Source organism: Puntigrus tetrazona, chromosome 1 (assembly GCF_018831695.1).
Source record: "Puntigrus tetrazona isolate hp1 chromosome 1, ASM1883169v1, whole genome shotgun sequence".
Lineage (NCBI taxonomy): Eukaryota > Metazoa > Chordata > Actinopteri > Cypriniformes > Cyprinidae > Puntigrus > Puntigrus tetrazona.
Window position 1 is genome coordinate 16,908,987 of NC_056699.1, and position 15,333 is coordinate 16,924,319.

The 15,333-nt window shown below is 36.1% G+C and overlaps 1 protein-coding gene and 1 long non-coding RNA gene across 2 annotated transcripts in view; one reads left to right on the forward strand and one right to left on the reverse strand.

Annotated features, from left to right (window-relative positions):
* Positions 1-383: 383 nt before the first annotated feature.
* On the reverse strand, positions 384-9,064 carry pnpla4 (patatin-like phospholipase domain containing 4). The gene is given in 8 exon segments (XM_043247650.1): positions 384-2,157; positions 2,299-2,438; positions 2,441-2,450; positions 4,236-4,301; positions 5,359-5,494; positions 8,088-8,182; positions 8,525-8,706; positions 8,975-9,064. Coding segments are annotated over 7 exon segments (759 nt in total). The 5' UTR covers positions 8,705-8,706; positions 8,975-9,064; the 3' UTR covers positions 384-2,025.
* A 797-nt stretch (positions 9,065-9,861) lies between these two features.
* The window catches only part of LOC122350958, a 45,076-nt gene continuing 39,604 nt past the window's right edge, over positions 9,862-15,333 (forward strand). Inside the window, exon 1 of the long non-coding RNA XR_006251660.1 lies at positions 9,862-9,963. This is a non-coding gene — a long non-coding RNA (uncharacterized LOC122350958). The remainder of the gene's footprint in view (positions 9,964-15,333) is intronic.

A 15,333-nucleotide genomic window follows, 5' to 3' on the forward strand; every position in this document is an offset into this window, starting at 1 on the left:
TTTTAACAGTTGATAAAAGATGAATTAGTGTCAAGTCATCTGAGATTTCGGTGTGGATTAGGATCATGATTAATAGAGTGACGCACCACCAAGTGCAAAAGGGAGGGATTTTTTTTAACCACAAGTGTCACCATTCAAGCCTGTATACACACACACACACACACACACACACACACTGCATCAAGACACATTCTGTGGAGTACCGCCGAAACAGAGAAAGGTTTTGCTCAGCAAGAAAAAAAAATAAATATGTAACACTGGAAACATTGTATACAATCCAAATGATGTGAAAAACTTTGATTTCTCTAGCCATGCTTCAACATAGAACGCTATGATTTTGACCAAATAGGTTGGTGGTATGTTAATAAAAAGATGAGTGAGCATTTTAGTGTTGAATGGATGTTTTATTTTCCTGCAAATAACATTCTGAGAAATCAACCAAATAGTACATTTTGTTTCAACACTGAAAATTGACCGATGGCAAGGCTGCATCACCGTCTCCTCCCTAGCTGGGTACTCTGTACAGAAAGCATTTTTATATTCAATTTTATTTTCCATTCCAATTTCATTTTTACCGTTTCCTGTTTGATGTTATCAGAAGGTTGACATGTCTAAAAAAAAGTAAGTTATTTAAATAGGAATAAAATGCTCAACTATAGAACTATTATTAAAAATAAATACAGAGCTGAACAATACAAATCAATACAGACTTGATTGATCAAAACTAATCCCAGAGTCCTGAATTACTCTTTAGAGGGTAATCTGTGAGGGGTCAGATTCACTCTAAAACAATGTGAAGACTGTAATTCTACTGTAATTGCATTAATATAGCAGCCATTCAGATGCATCCAGCCGGTGCTTAATTGCACAAATGGATTCCCTTGGACAAAGTGCATTGCAGTGCTGCATTTATTATATGAAACATCATGCATTTATTTAAACAATCAATCTTTCAATTCCTTTTCACAAATGCTGATATCTGAAACGCAGCATATCTGAAAATGCACACTGAACATGACATAGCGCATTTTAGGTATGAGAAAAAAAAGTCTCTACGATAACTTCCATTAGATTCAACGCAGCACGTGAATGTGCGCATCATGCATTTAAAGACGGATGTAAATGTCCCGCGCTGCCGCCGAGCAACGTGCTAAACCATCCAACTTTATCAAGCTAATGGTGCTCAGTTTATAACATTCCTCTTCCTTCTAATGAAGACCAATTACAGCTGATGTATTTTCACACGAGCATTATCCTTTTATCTTTTGACAACTCTAACTCCACTAAATCAATATAATTGCTACTTGATTGCAAAAATGTACTATTTATTCCATATGATTGGATAACTCGTAGCTGGGTGTGCACGTCAGCTCTGTTTCTCTCTACGCCGCCACATCACAAATACCCACAAGCCTTTGCTAATCCTTAAACCTTCCCCGGGGAGACGTTATTCTCACAGACAGAAATATGATCATAACTCTCTCGTGGAATCAAGTGCAGGTAACGCGATTGTTCTGTGAGGTGAGGAGACTCGTGGAGTTCAAACGCTCTCTCCTGTGGTTTTACTTCAAAGGCTCGTTCTCTATGGTTGTCCTCAAGGACCTACAGAAACCTTGCATTGATATGTGCGGCAAGCGCTAGCGAAAGGTGAGTTGTTCTTAGGACTGAGTGAGGTTTAAAGACCATTATAAACAGATTCCAACAAACAGAGTTTTGGCATTTTTTTAAACACCTGATGTAGTCGTCTGCAAGGAACGCTGTGTATTGGAAGTGCCCTGAGAACAGGAGTTATTTTAAAGCTGCGCAGTAGAAAATGACTGTTTATGACACTATCATTCAGCCTCCCAAAATACACGATGCATTTTACTGTGCTTTTTTATCTGGAGAATAAAAGTAGACAGCGAATCAAAGTATGATTATTACGCTAAACACGGCAAATACTGCGCACAGAAGAGGAAAGTGGTGTCAATGTGTCACATTTTAGACATTCGGGGTGTTGAAAGAGCTAAAAAATGAGAAAATCTGTTACTGTATCCATCTTTCTTTCTTTAAAAAGTCAAAAGCATCCTGGTATCCCTCCTGTTCCAGTGCTTTGAGTCTGGGTAATGAGGGAGGAAATAGAGCCTGGTTCAGCCGTGTGATGTTGTCTTTGGAGAACTGAGGGAGGAAAAGAGAGGAAATTTTAAAACATGTCAGGTTATCAGCAGTTTGGAAGGATATATATATATATATATATATATATTATTATATATAGATATTAGTAATAAACAAAGCAGGCTTGTTATGCTAAAGACTTACCACAACACTCATGTTGGCCAGTCTGAGATGAAGGTTACTTATGCCTTTATGTGCCGGGGAAATATCCTGAGGGCCGCTAAATGGGGACACTGTGATTGTGCGTCCCACAGGAAGAATAGGAAGACTGTCTGTGAATCCCCATCTATCCATTTCTGAGGAAAATTACATTTTTAATTGCAAAAATGTGGGTTTGTAGGGAGTTGTAGGATTTCTCAAAGTCTCTTAGGTTCATCAACTCTGCATTTACAAATAGAGTAAAATAGCAATATTGAGAAACAATTAATTTTTATTTTAATATATTATAAACTGTTATTTATTTCTGTGATGGCAAAACTGAATCATTACTTCAGTATTCAGGGTTTACTTTGGGGTGTTAGTGAATAGGTAAGATCCCTAAAGAGATATCCCTTCAAAACCAAAGAGATATTCTTTATAAAAGTTATGATCCCTCAAAACGACTATTTTAAACCCCTCCCCCGTTCCCTACGTTACTGTGTGTTTTTTCTTATAACATCGCCCAAATGTTTATGTAAAGAAACAAGGTGGAACTATTATTTTCGCTGGAGTGTTGTTGCTGGCGCCATGTTCTGGAGTCACCATGTTTTGTGTGAAACTTTCTTTGTTCTTCCAAAAGACCGCACATCTTGAAATTAGTTGTTAAGTTGTATTCACAACACCGTTCCAGAACAGTTCAGAGCATTTACAGAGAACTGATTAGTGAACCTGCAGAGCAGCCTATGCTAGCTGTGCACGAAGACTATAAAGTGGGGCTATTCCAACTTTGCAAGGGCAGTCTGGCACTTCTGACTTCTGGAAGTACCTGTTCTTTAAATATTTAAAGGATTTGCCACTGACTATTCAAACACGACCTTTGAGTAGTGTAGTGCAGTGCTTGTTGGTTGTCGTTTCTTTGATCACGAATGCAGACATGGTAACCACACTTGTGGTATTCAGGCAATCACAACGCACTGGATAGCTGGCCAATCAGAGTTAACGTCGCTTCTCAGAACGAAGAGAAGAATCCATGCGTTTCAGAGAGGCAGGGCTTAGAGGAATAACAATGTGGAAAACCTTAAATCCCCTAAACACATTGTGTTACACCAAATATACAAAATAGTGTTCCATTTTTTAGCATCATTTTATGGCCCCTTTAAAAATAAGAGCAAAATAAAAATCTGATCCGAAAACATTTAAATAGATAATTATTTGTCAAAACATTAGAAATCATTAAACATTTGAATCAAATTATTTGCAAATTCTTATTAGAAATAAGAAATTAGCATACGTCAGTATTTGCTGAGAAAAGCCCACAAAATAAAGATAATTTAAGCCATTTTTGTCATTTGAGTAAATGGATAAATATATTTCAAACAGTAGCTTAAGTAGTCAATATAATGTTTTATTGGCCTTCGAGCCTTAGCGATCTGTTTTACAATGAAGCTGCTCGTATGTTCGTATTTTTTATTTTTTACATGAACATAGCAGTAAGTAGGTAAACAGGTTTTAAAGGGCAAATTCTCTGCTTATACAAACTGCCACGCATGCAACAGAGAGTTAGACGTGTTTGAGACATTTGAATGCAATGTTTAATTTCTACTAGATTAATAGAGAGCATTGCAAAAGATCAATTTCTGTGGGAAAAATATAAATTCTGTCGAGTCCAATAGTGTTCATCACGTTAAAGAATAGAACAACTTGATGTTTTCCCACGACTACACGCTTGAACTTCACCAAATTGCTTTGGCTGGAAATACCACATCATTTGGCTGCTAATGTAGTTTTATCAGGCCTCTGTCAGTGGAGAGGACAAGCAGAACCAAAGAGCTGGTCTGCTCATTCATCTAAATAAATCCAAACAGTGCAAAACTAAACAGCATCTCTCAGCAGAGCCCCATAAAGTGCTGAAGCCAAGAGAGTCGGTCGCAAGACACCATTACCTGCCCTTGGAACTCCACTGGCTTCACTCCAGCATAGACAGGCACGAAGCAGCTGGCCAAGAGCACCTTTAAAAACAATCCAGTCATAATATGTCAGGAGAACGGACAGACAGAGGACTAGTAGGTTATATGGGTACGTGATTTATAAGAGCGTCCGCGATAAAAAACAACCAAAAAAAAAAAAAAACATGTGGAAACTGCCGTAAAAATAATCATATTTTTCTTAAAACCATTTTCTGTGTTTACGGACCAATTTTTTATTATTTTTTTATGCTAACCGTTTTAAACTAAAAAAAAAGTAATAAAAAATGTAAACTCAGTAAAAAAAACAAAACAAGACAAAGTAAAAAACTATATTGCAAATTATCATATTAATGTCAATATAAATAATATATTTATATAAAATATACTTTAGAATATGAATATATTTTATAATATACATATAAAAGTATACATTCAAAAATACTTTATTCCTGTGATGTTAAAGTCAAATTTTCAGCACCATTACTCCAGTCTTCAGTATCACATGATTCTTCAGAACCAAATAAACATTTTTGTCTGCATACGAAAAATGTCAAATGATATATTTTACATTTTATTGACCTTGACATTTTTTATTAGAATTATAGTTTATTATTTTATATATATATATATATATATATATATATATTACATTTTTTCCCTTTTTTTCCACGGTCACACATGATTTTCTTTGAAACACTTGGACTACATAATTATTAATATTATAGAATTAGACAAATTAAAAGTAAACAACAATATATAAGTTACATTCAAGCAGTTGTATGTATTATTAGCTTTTTTTTTAAATGTATTTTTTGAACAAAAGAGATCATTTACACATAAACAAAAAGAAAAACAGAAGATCAGGAAGACAGTTTGTATCATTATGTTAGCTGGACTGCTGAAGCACCAGAGCAATTTGTTCTTTATTTCAGATGGGAATGAATTAATGAACTCAGCAGCAATTTTCCACAGCAGTAACTCGGTCCAGTGACGGCACTTATGATGTGTCTAATTGAATAGGCAAGTTCCCTTTGGGTTGTGGGCATTACTCTGCTAGTTGAGAGATAAATCATTGTTCATTGACCTCAGGCTTGAATACCTTAATGAGATCTTCCCTCGAGGTGAAGCTGGACACCATGCTGTTCTTGCGCGTCTTTGAGTGTGTTATTGAAACATGGAGGCGTTCATTGGCTAACTGGTGGGCATTGGGCGGGAGAATCTCTTCGATACCCTCCCTAGAGGAAAAGCAAAGGACAGATGCTCATTTGTTGTGTTTGCATAATTAACAACCTCAGTGAAAACCATTTTTCCCTCAACATCATATCGTAATTACACAATCTGCTGGCCGAACCACTGAGGTAACGCAGGAAAAATACGAAAAAGGAAAATCCACTCAACGTTCCATTCCAAGGATATTTCATCAAAATGGATGAAGTCTGCTATCCGCTCCAAGCGGTGTGTCAAGATTATCAGAAGCCCTCAGAGGTTTGTGCACATCACAGATATTATTTCCTTCAACAGAACGAGAGGGGAAAAAAAAAGTCTACCGTTTCATATCATGCCAGCAGTATCTACCGCAAGTTGCACCGAGGACGTGACACATTATAGCATCAGAATGGCGCTATCTTCAGCCCATCCACACCTCATTCTACTGGAGCCAGTTCTTTCTTACACATCTCCACAGCTGAACATAAAAGAAAAAAATGCGCTTGTGAAACGAATGAGTTGTGGAAAGCATGCGTGAAGTTACTTTACATTCAAGGTGTTTCTTCAGCTCCGTTGGTGTCACCCATCAATTTACACCTCCATACACATTCTCTCTTGTTTAAGAGCTTTTTCAAGTTAATATTGGAAGGAGTGCTTAAAACTCACAGAGGCCAATTAATCAAGAATGCAACACTGTCTAATCAACCCTCTTACAAAAACGACTGCAATAAAGAAGGAAATTATCAATGGACTTTGTGCTTCACTGCGCTGATTTGTTTTAAAGAGATTTTGTTCCCACTTGGCCCTGGAATATTTTATGTATGTTTGTCATCTTTTCATCTCGGTTTTCTGGATGTCAGCTTCTAATTGAACGACCTGATTAAAATGGTCTCGTTGTAGCCTATTCATGACTGCACCTTTTAAATGGTAATTCCTCTTTTCACTCTAAATCAACACTGGAGGCCATTTGCTGGATGTCACACAGTGAATTGCAATGTGAACGCACTCGGAGCTTTTCAAACTACAAATAACAATCTAGATCAGGGCATCTTTAAAGAAATGGTCAACAAAAATAAAAAAAGTCATTTCAATTATGTCTGTATCTACTCAATTTTGCACTGTTTCAAACTTCTTCTGTGGAATTATTTGCTATTGTTCCCCCTCCCCGTGCAAATACAAATAATGCAAGGCAGGAGGTGTTTCGTGCTGCTGAAAGGGTCGTGATCAGTTCAGGGTCTTTTGCTATCTCAAGCAAGAATCCAGTCCAAAAAGAGTACGTTCAGATTTAAGGGTACTGCAAACAGCGTAACCTATCAATACATCACAGGATGAGGTAAGGGACATCTACTTATCAACCCAGCATTGCAATGCTTTTGTCTAAAACAAAGTGTTTTTATTTTTATTGAATTAGTCACAGATGCTTGCGTGCTGTAGTTTATAGGTATAAAGTGCATAACACAAGCAGTTCATAAATGTATCTTGATTACATTTATTTTCATACTAGATCATACGTAGTATCACAATATCGTATCTCAATATATCTAATATCTAATATGCAACACTCAAGTGGTGTTTACTGTATGTTTAATGACACTGTAGGTTGGTCCAAATCAACACATTTTGTCACGTAAACTATAACAGCTTCTAAAAACTCGGAGCTTGAAAAAGGTTGCAAAAAAAGGTAAAAATACTAAAAAAATAAAATAATAATAATAATAATAAATAAAAAATTATATATATATATAATTAAATGACTTCAGGTCTGTAATCCGTGTCTTTGATAGCTTTGTTTATGAAACAAAACAATATGATTATTTAATTCAGTGAACAATTAATTTAATCAGTCAACGAGGTGACATTTAAGAACCAAATAAGGGTGATTTGTGAATGAATCATTTTGGCTTTTCCAAATAAACAGCCACACTGAAAGGAACAGACAATATAGCTACTTTGAGTGTATTTTTTGCAAAATAGAGCTTTTTTTTGATAAGTGGGCTTTTCTTGTCCAATAGTTTATAATAAACTGTAGTTTTTCGTTTTCTTTTCTGCCTTCTTTCTTACTTTATATGGTTTGTTTGATGATGAACGTGAGATTAAATCAATTTCTATAAAAATAACAGGACAGAAAAAATACCCACTATCTTCAGCAATAAAGACCCTCGACTCGATCTTTGTCCACTGTAAAAACAATGAGACACTTAAGACTGCAATTAAAAAACAGCCTCCAGAATGTAAATCTGAAGAGGCTGGAAACCAACAAAGAGCTTTAATTATTTTACAAATGCATTTTATTTAAAACTCGCTGCACTGGCAAAAGGAAAAAAAAAAATCTTAAAGTGTGTGATAAGGAGTTTCAGTGCAGGATCATTTTGATACAGGCTCAGTGCTATCTATTGCAATATTCTAAAACCATTTTGAAATTTAATTTGATTTAAAATGAGGTGAATATAAGTTACGTGAAGGAAACAGCTGAGTAGGATATCTTACCTAGACAGCCTTGCTGATTAAAATTCTGCATGACGGAAAAAAAAAAGGTTTCAAAAAGCCCTCTGGGGTTAATTTTAACAACCTACTGAATCGTTTTTGGTTCGATCAAAAATGATGTCTGAGAGCTGCGTTTACCTCAGTTCAAGCATGAAGTCATATCCTGGCGTCACAGCTCCAAACCTCTGACACCTTACATTACTGGCAAAAGTGTAGGTGAATTCCTTACAAGCCTGTGGGAAAACACAAATCCAGAACATACAGGTAAAGAGTCAGTTTATGCGCATGAGCCTTGGTGATGCAATTGTGAGAAATCTGTATTTTTTTTTTTTATTTGTTGGCTTGACACATCAATATGTTTCAAATCTAAACAGATCAGTCTCTTTCTAAAGCAGTATGAGGGGTCATGCGGTACCTTTTAAGTGTAGTTTAAGGAAGCTTTTTTCAACCACGTCATGACATTTCAATAATATCAAAGTAATATCGTTTGTTTAGGCTTTTTTCTATATGATCATATACGACATATGTATAGATTGCTGTTGTTTCTTCACACGTTCTGGGGAGAATGACTTTACCTGTAGTTTGTCAGGAGCAGTGACAATCACAGTGGCCACTAAAGCACCAGCTGAAGCTCCAGCACAGGCTTTTAAAGAGGACAGCAGCTTATCTCCATGTCTCAGTAACGCTTCTGTTACTCCCAGATGATACGCTCCTAAAAACCCAGCCGCAGCGAATGATAAATTCACCACCGCCATACCTGTGAACCGATGATAGATATTTTAACTTCAGGTTTAAAGATTAAAAGTGTAATCAGTTTGCTGTTTGGCTTGGAGATTTACTGAAAGGCACGCAGTTGAGAGCATTACGCGTGCCTTTGATATCGTTTGTTTGTGCGACCGAGTGTAGCCTGCAGTTTTTAAAAAAAACGTCTTTGTTAGATTTAATAAAGTAAAGCCTGTTAGCAAGTTGTCAAAATAAGCGTGCGATCATTTATTTGCACGCTTAAATCGTTTAACGGTACTTACTTCACATAGGAGTCATCGTTAGTTTGTGCTTTCAGGGCACGAGTTTTGTTTGACAACACAGCCAAAGCACACGTGCAACTTACTTCCGTGTTTAGACGTTTCAAAATAAAAGCCATTTGTCAAGTACAATAAAATGCATAGTCAGCAGGTTGTTTTGTGTGAAGTGCACCCCATTCATAAGGGCTTAAGTAATTCACTGAAATACATTGTGTATTTAAATATTTGAATTAAACGTGTGTGTGTGTGTGTAGATAGATAGATGTGTGTGTGTGTGTGTGTGTGTGTGTGTGTGTGTGTGTGTGTGTGTGTGTTTAAATCAGGAACATAGAGCTCGACATTAATGCTGTATTAACGCCAAAGTAACCAAAAGTAACTCAATTCGTCACTGAATGCGGCTCTGCCTAAAATAAATAACCAAAGAATATTTTATTTGCCTCTTTTTTTATACACTCAAAACGCTTGTTTTGATTTCTACTCAACCTTAAACTTAGCCAAAATTCATTATTTGCCAAATGTAATAAATCAGAGTGCTACTTGGGTCTGGTGTCTAAATAGTTTTTTTTTGCCCATGCATAAACATCTGACGAATCAGCCGTTTGAACGAATCGCTTGAAAGAATGACTCAGTGACTCACTCATTGAACGATCACTACTGGAGTTTTAATTTAGTTGAAAAGTATAATTTCCACGATCGTTTCTTGTGTGTTTATTTAAGATTTTTTTTTTTTATTATTATTTCCGTTTATAATGTTAATGCTATCTTCAACCAGGAGAGGTCGTCTAGCCGCTGCCCGTATTTATTTCATGTAAACATTCGCTAAAGTTAGCAAATAATAAACAGAACACTGACAATGTAAACATTATTTTCCAGTCAAGAAGGTAAATCGATTATCTTTTTTTATATCAAGTTCAAGGGGATATATTTGGAGTGTTTCGAAATCTGTATTAATCATCACAACGGGGACGCTGGAGTTGCCTCAACTTTCAAAGGTAAAGCATGTTTGCTACATGTTTTTTAACGTGAAACATTGACAAAAAACAACAACAACAACAAAAAATAATGCGTTCTTAAAATCTAATCGATTAGAGACTAATATATCATGTTTTATATATTCATTGATAATAATTGTTTAAATAAATATAACAATTAGGTCGAATACCTTTGACTCTTCTCTTTCTTAAAAAATGTTTAAAGACAGAAATGAGAAGTTTAGATCTTAAAAAAGTCTTTAATGTTCTTAATTTTGATGGTAAAAATCATGCAGATACCGGGTTATTATATTAACCTTTGTACATTTGTTTGCTGTGAATTTACAGACTATGCATTTGAGATGTTTATATGGACTTGTTGGGGTAGTATTTCTTTCCACTGACAAAGTTTTTCTTCTGAATTGACATGAGTTTGAAAACACGCTACATTGGTTGTACTTACATTTTTCTTCAAATAAAAGGAAACTAAGTTAGACGTTGTAAAAGGTATGAAGCTGTGGATTACTAATCTGGCCTCTTGGTATTAATGAGAAAAAAATACTGGCCCTCGTAACATTAAAATAATTTAATAGATCAAATGTAAATGTAATAATTTGAAATAAAAGTATTAATAAGTGGGAAAATGCCTTCTGTAAAGGTAAAAATAATGCCCTTGGATTAAATGTAAAAACGTGCAGATTTATGTCACAGCTGATAGAAAACCGATGATAATATTGCTTTAGATAAAGTCATAATTGGGGAAAAAATGAAATACATCCATTCTGTGTGATGAGATGTACGTTGACATGTACGTAACCGGGTAGGCTAGCTAGATGATTGTACATGTCAGTCTAAATACAATCTCGTGACGTATCACACATTGGATAAATGTCCTGTTGACAAAAGCGAAATCTAAGCAGCCTTCACCGACATTAGAGAACTGAGTGACTAAATGTACTGAGCATTAATTTATGATTTCAAACGACTTCAGCAGCCTTGCAATAAACAGATGTTGTAGTGTATTATGCAGTGAAGCCCCTGAGATAAAGACATCCCATTAGTTATTAAGAAGCATAACCTTGGCTAAGATTGAGAGGGCCTTTATGGTTTAATTGTTCTTGCCCTGTCTGGATCACCTCTTCATTGCTCAAAATCACTTCACAAATGTAAGGAGTTAGAGGTCGTGTGTGTGGGTACATTCATCCTAGGCCTCGTCCCAGTTACCGCACTCAATGCGGACCCGTGGTCTCGTGGCCTTTGACTCGTATGTTCTTGAAGTCCCCAGGGCTGCAGGGTGTCCCATTTGTCATTTTAGATTTCAGAATGGTGCTTGCGAGCTGTTTCGAGGAAACCGCTTTGAAAACGTCCCTCGCAACGCTATTGTTTTGAAGACGTAGCTATCTTCACTCTCTGCAAGCTCTGAACAAACAGGTTGTTAACTATGCTGACACTTAAAGGTGGAATATGTTTGTATATATGTAAAAGGGATAATTGAAAGGATAGTTAGCCCCCCCTCTTCACAAACACAACAATAATGTTTCCATTACTCACCATAATGTTGCACCAAAACCATATTCCATAAACCAGTTTCATTCTTTTGTAGAACACAAAAGCACCGGAAGATGTGGCTTCATACAATTATGTTCTTTGAGAATTATTCAATATCTTATTTTGTGTTCCGTATAAGAAGGAATGTCATAAAGGTTTGTAACTACTTGAGGGGAAGTGCGTAACAGATTTTTTTTGCAAACTATCCCTAAACTTGAGCAGGAAAATGCCCTATTTTGCATCTAAAAAAAATTAAAGACCATTTGTACGATTAATAAATGTTGCAGACTTTCCAATAATCAAGCAAACTATTTGAACTGATTCATTAAAAAGAATCAGATTCACCCATTCTGTGAAACCAGCAAATATATAGTGATTCACTAGAATATTGTGCTGTTTCCTTAGCTTAGAAAGTACACAAACTAGATCTGAGCTACTGTTGCTTCTTACAAATGTAGTTATGTATTGTAGCACCAATGTTTAATTAATTACTGTGTAGATTTGGAGGAAGATCTGGCCACCGCAATAGTTTTAACCACTGGGGAACCGTTTAGAGCTTACTGTTACAATTAAAGTGTTTTATCCTAAATATAGACACTACTATTAGCTATTACCAGGTCCGCATCGTAAATCTGTCTGTAATGATGCCTTTCAAACTTTAAATGCTTGTGGGCATTCCCCCATATGTAGTCAGATTGCTTTTTGTCTTTTATGTTGAGTCCCTGGAGTGTAATTCCTCCGGTACATTCTTAAGTCAGCACTTATTTCTCACAGACCCAAAACAATGCTCATTCTGCCATTTATTGAGGTGTCAGCACAAATTCCTTGCTCCTTTACTTCTGTTTACGGTACCATATAATATGCTGAAGACAAATTATGGCTCAGGAGAGAATAATAAAACTGGCAAGCGTGTGTGCCTGTTAGCATATCTCCATGTGTGTTTTCCTGGTTTGAAACACAGATGAGCACGAATGTGCGAGTAGCAACAGAAAAGGGACAGCAAAGCATGTTGCGATCTAAATGACAGCCGTGTTTCAAGATCTTTGCAAATAACACATTTCATTCCTTGAGTGTGAAGAATACTGATATACAGACCGACAGCAAAGGGAGCTTGAACCACCTCATATCTCTCTGCTCGTTGTTTTTGTTCCGTATTGGCCACGTTTGTGTAAAATCACGGTGATGATTTTTAGTTTGTTTGTTTTTTAGCACAAGCTCACTTTTTCAGCAGGTTGCATCATTACACCAGTAGGTGGCGACACATAGGACGCATCTAAGTAAGGCAGCACACCTTGCCTGCCACGTCTTCAAGATCAGTCGAAGCGCTGACTCAGTCTAAAGGATCCTTCTTTGGATCTTTAATTTGGAGTGTTCTGAAGAATGCGTTAAGTGTATCCTTTGTATCACCCGCTACCCTTGGCACATATTTCAAATCACAAAAAAGAGCTGGTGAATGAGTCGGCAAAAATGAGCCGGCGCTGAGATCGTCCAATATTGTGATGCGATGCAAAACATTTTTGGAGATTAAGGCATGTTTTCTTTTGTTGTAAATTAATCGCATAATGCTAATCTGTCCGTAGTGTGCTCCACTGGGAGATGGTTGTTATTAAATAATTCTAAATACAATTTTTGTGCCATTACTAAGGGCGCGGAAACAGCCTTGTTCCCATATGGAGCTAGACCATCTCATAGCTTTAATATTGAGAAATGTAAGCCTAGAATCATTAGAAGGGTTGATGGTGCTCTTTAGATTGAGAAACACCAACCGAATCATTTACTCAGCCGATTCATTCAAAGGACTGATTTGAGTATGAAATAAGTGAAAGGCTGTGTCCAAAGGCTAATTGCGTTCTTCTTTTCTTTTCACTTTCATTCACAAATCCTCTCCCAAGGTAAAGTGTCCATTATGGACACTTCAGGATCTCACCAGGTGTACAATAAGAGGATTTTGCCACTGTTTCATGAATACTATGAAGCTGTATAGCATGAAAAATGCATAGGCTGACGCTTCCACTTTTTATGAGTGAGTCATAGAATCATTAATTCAACCAATTTGTTCAGTTTAATTTACAAACATAATTATTATTGCGTGCTATTGTGTAAGTTCATTCTGCTGTGTATTACATTAAAACCATTTGCAAAGCAAAGCTAGAAAAAATGGTGATGTTGTAATATGTTTATTGAACCGTTATCTGAAAACAATATCACACTCACATTTGTGTGTGTTAGTCTGAATGATTAGTGTCAGCTCTTCACAACACGGGTTCTTTAAATATGTTTCTTAAGCCATTCAGGAATATAATACATGTGACAATAGATTTCACTTTGAGGTGATTTGAATGAACAGAGTCCCTAAAGTAAAAGTTTCTCTCTGTGATCTTCCCATATCTTTCTCAAGAGGCAATATACATTTTTGGCAGCATCAAGTTAATAAGGACAAATTCTTAATCATGGAAAGCTTCTCAGAGATATATGTCTGCAGAAAATAAGCTGTCTCCGCCTGTGCCTCAATAAAAATTATACTTTTTTAATACTCCGTGTCGTGCTTAATCACAGCTAATTAAACTTTCCTAGCTAATACCTATCATAGGGGGATTAATTCCCATCCAGCAGATGGATAAACTGGGCTTTAAGGTGCTTGTTTTCACACAGTCACCGACAAAGTCAGGGCAAGGTCACATACTGTAGATAGTGAAAATCTGCCCCTAAGATCAAATGGCCCCTTTAGATAGAGCAGAAAGCCTACTCAGGGGGCAGCGAGGATGAAAGGAAATATGGAGGAGAGGGGATAGAGAGAGAGGGGACACAATAGAAGAGTGATGGGCCTCCGCAGAGAAAAAAAAAAGAAGAGATGATAGTGTGTGACAGGAACACGATGATGAGAAGGTGATGCATAGAGTGTAATATTTCAAAAGTGTATGAACAGGGCTGATCTGTTCACAGAGTCCCTTTTTAATTTCATGCATTTTGACATATTTTGGAATAAGCAGTGCTGCACTTGATAGCATGTGTTGATGTTCGTAAGCAGAATCAAAAGTTGATTCAAAATAGATTTTCTACTTTTCACGAACACCTTTTTTCTTTTTTTTTTACCATAACAACCGTAGTCATTTTTTTAAACGGAACGTGCATTTATACATTTACGTTACACTTGCACGCATTTGGCACGTTTTTATTCAGTCCCCTGAGAACTGGCACTTGGGAATTGTCTTGCACATAAAAGTGCACTTGTGATTTATAATCAGTTTCAGCTGAGGTAGCAAACAGTTTGCAGAATTACAAGATCAAAGAGGAATCTAAGGAAGTACACTGCTCTGGTATTCACTTTTATTTTAATGAAAAGAAATTCCTATGCTGGCAGTTGTTAATGAGAATGATGAGAATGTTCGTTTTTAAAAGTAAAAAAAAAAATGCATAGAATTGGACAATTTGCATCAAAGTTTAAAGATTTTAAAAACACACACACACACACACACACACACACACACACACACACACACACACATATATATATATATATATATATATATATATATATATATATATATATATATATATATATATATATAAAATTACAATTAAGTAAATTGAATTCAATATTTTTGTTACTACCATTGCAATTGAAATTGCAATAAAAAAAGTTTTCACCCAGTTGTAGCTAAAAGACCCCTTTCTGTAACATTTGAGCTACATGCTCATATCAAATGCTCATATAAAAAAAAGAGTAACCTTTCTTACAGATAGTATCCCATCAAAAAACAGGAAATGTAATATATAATCATCCTAGTGAGATTACAGGCGTGAGGTATTGTTCAGCGTGTCATCTCAAGCATCTCCTTGCAC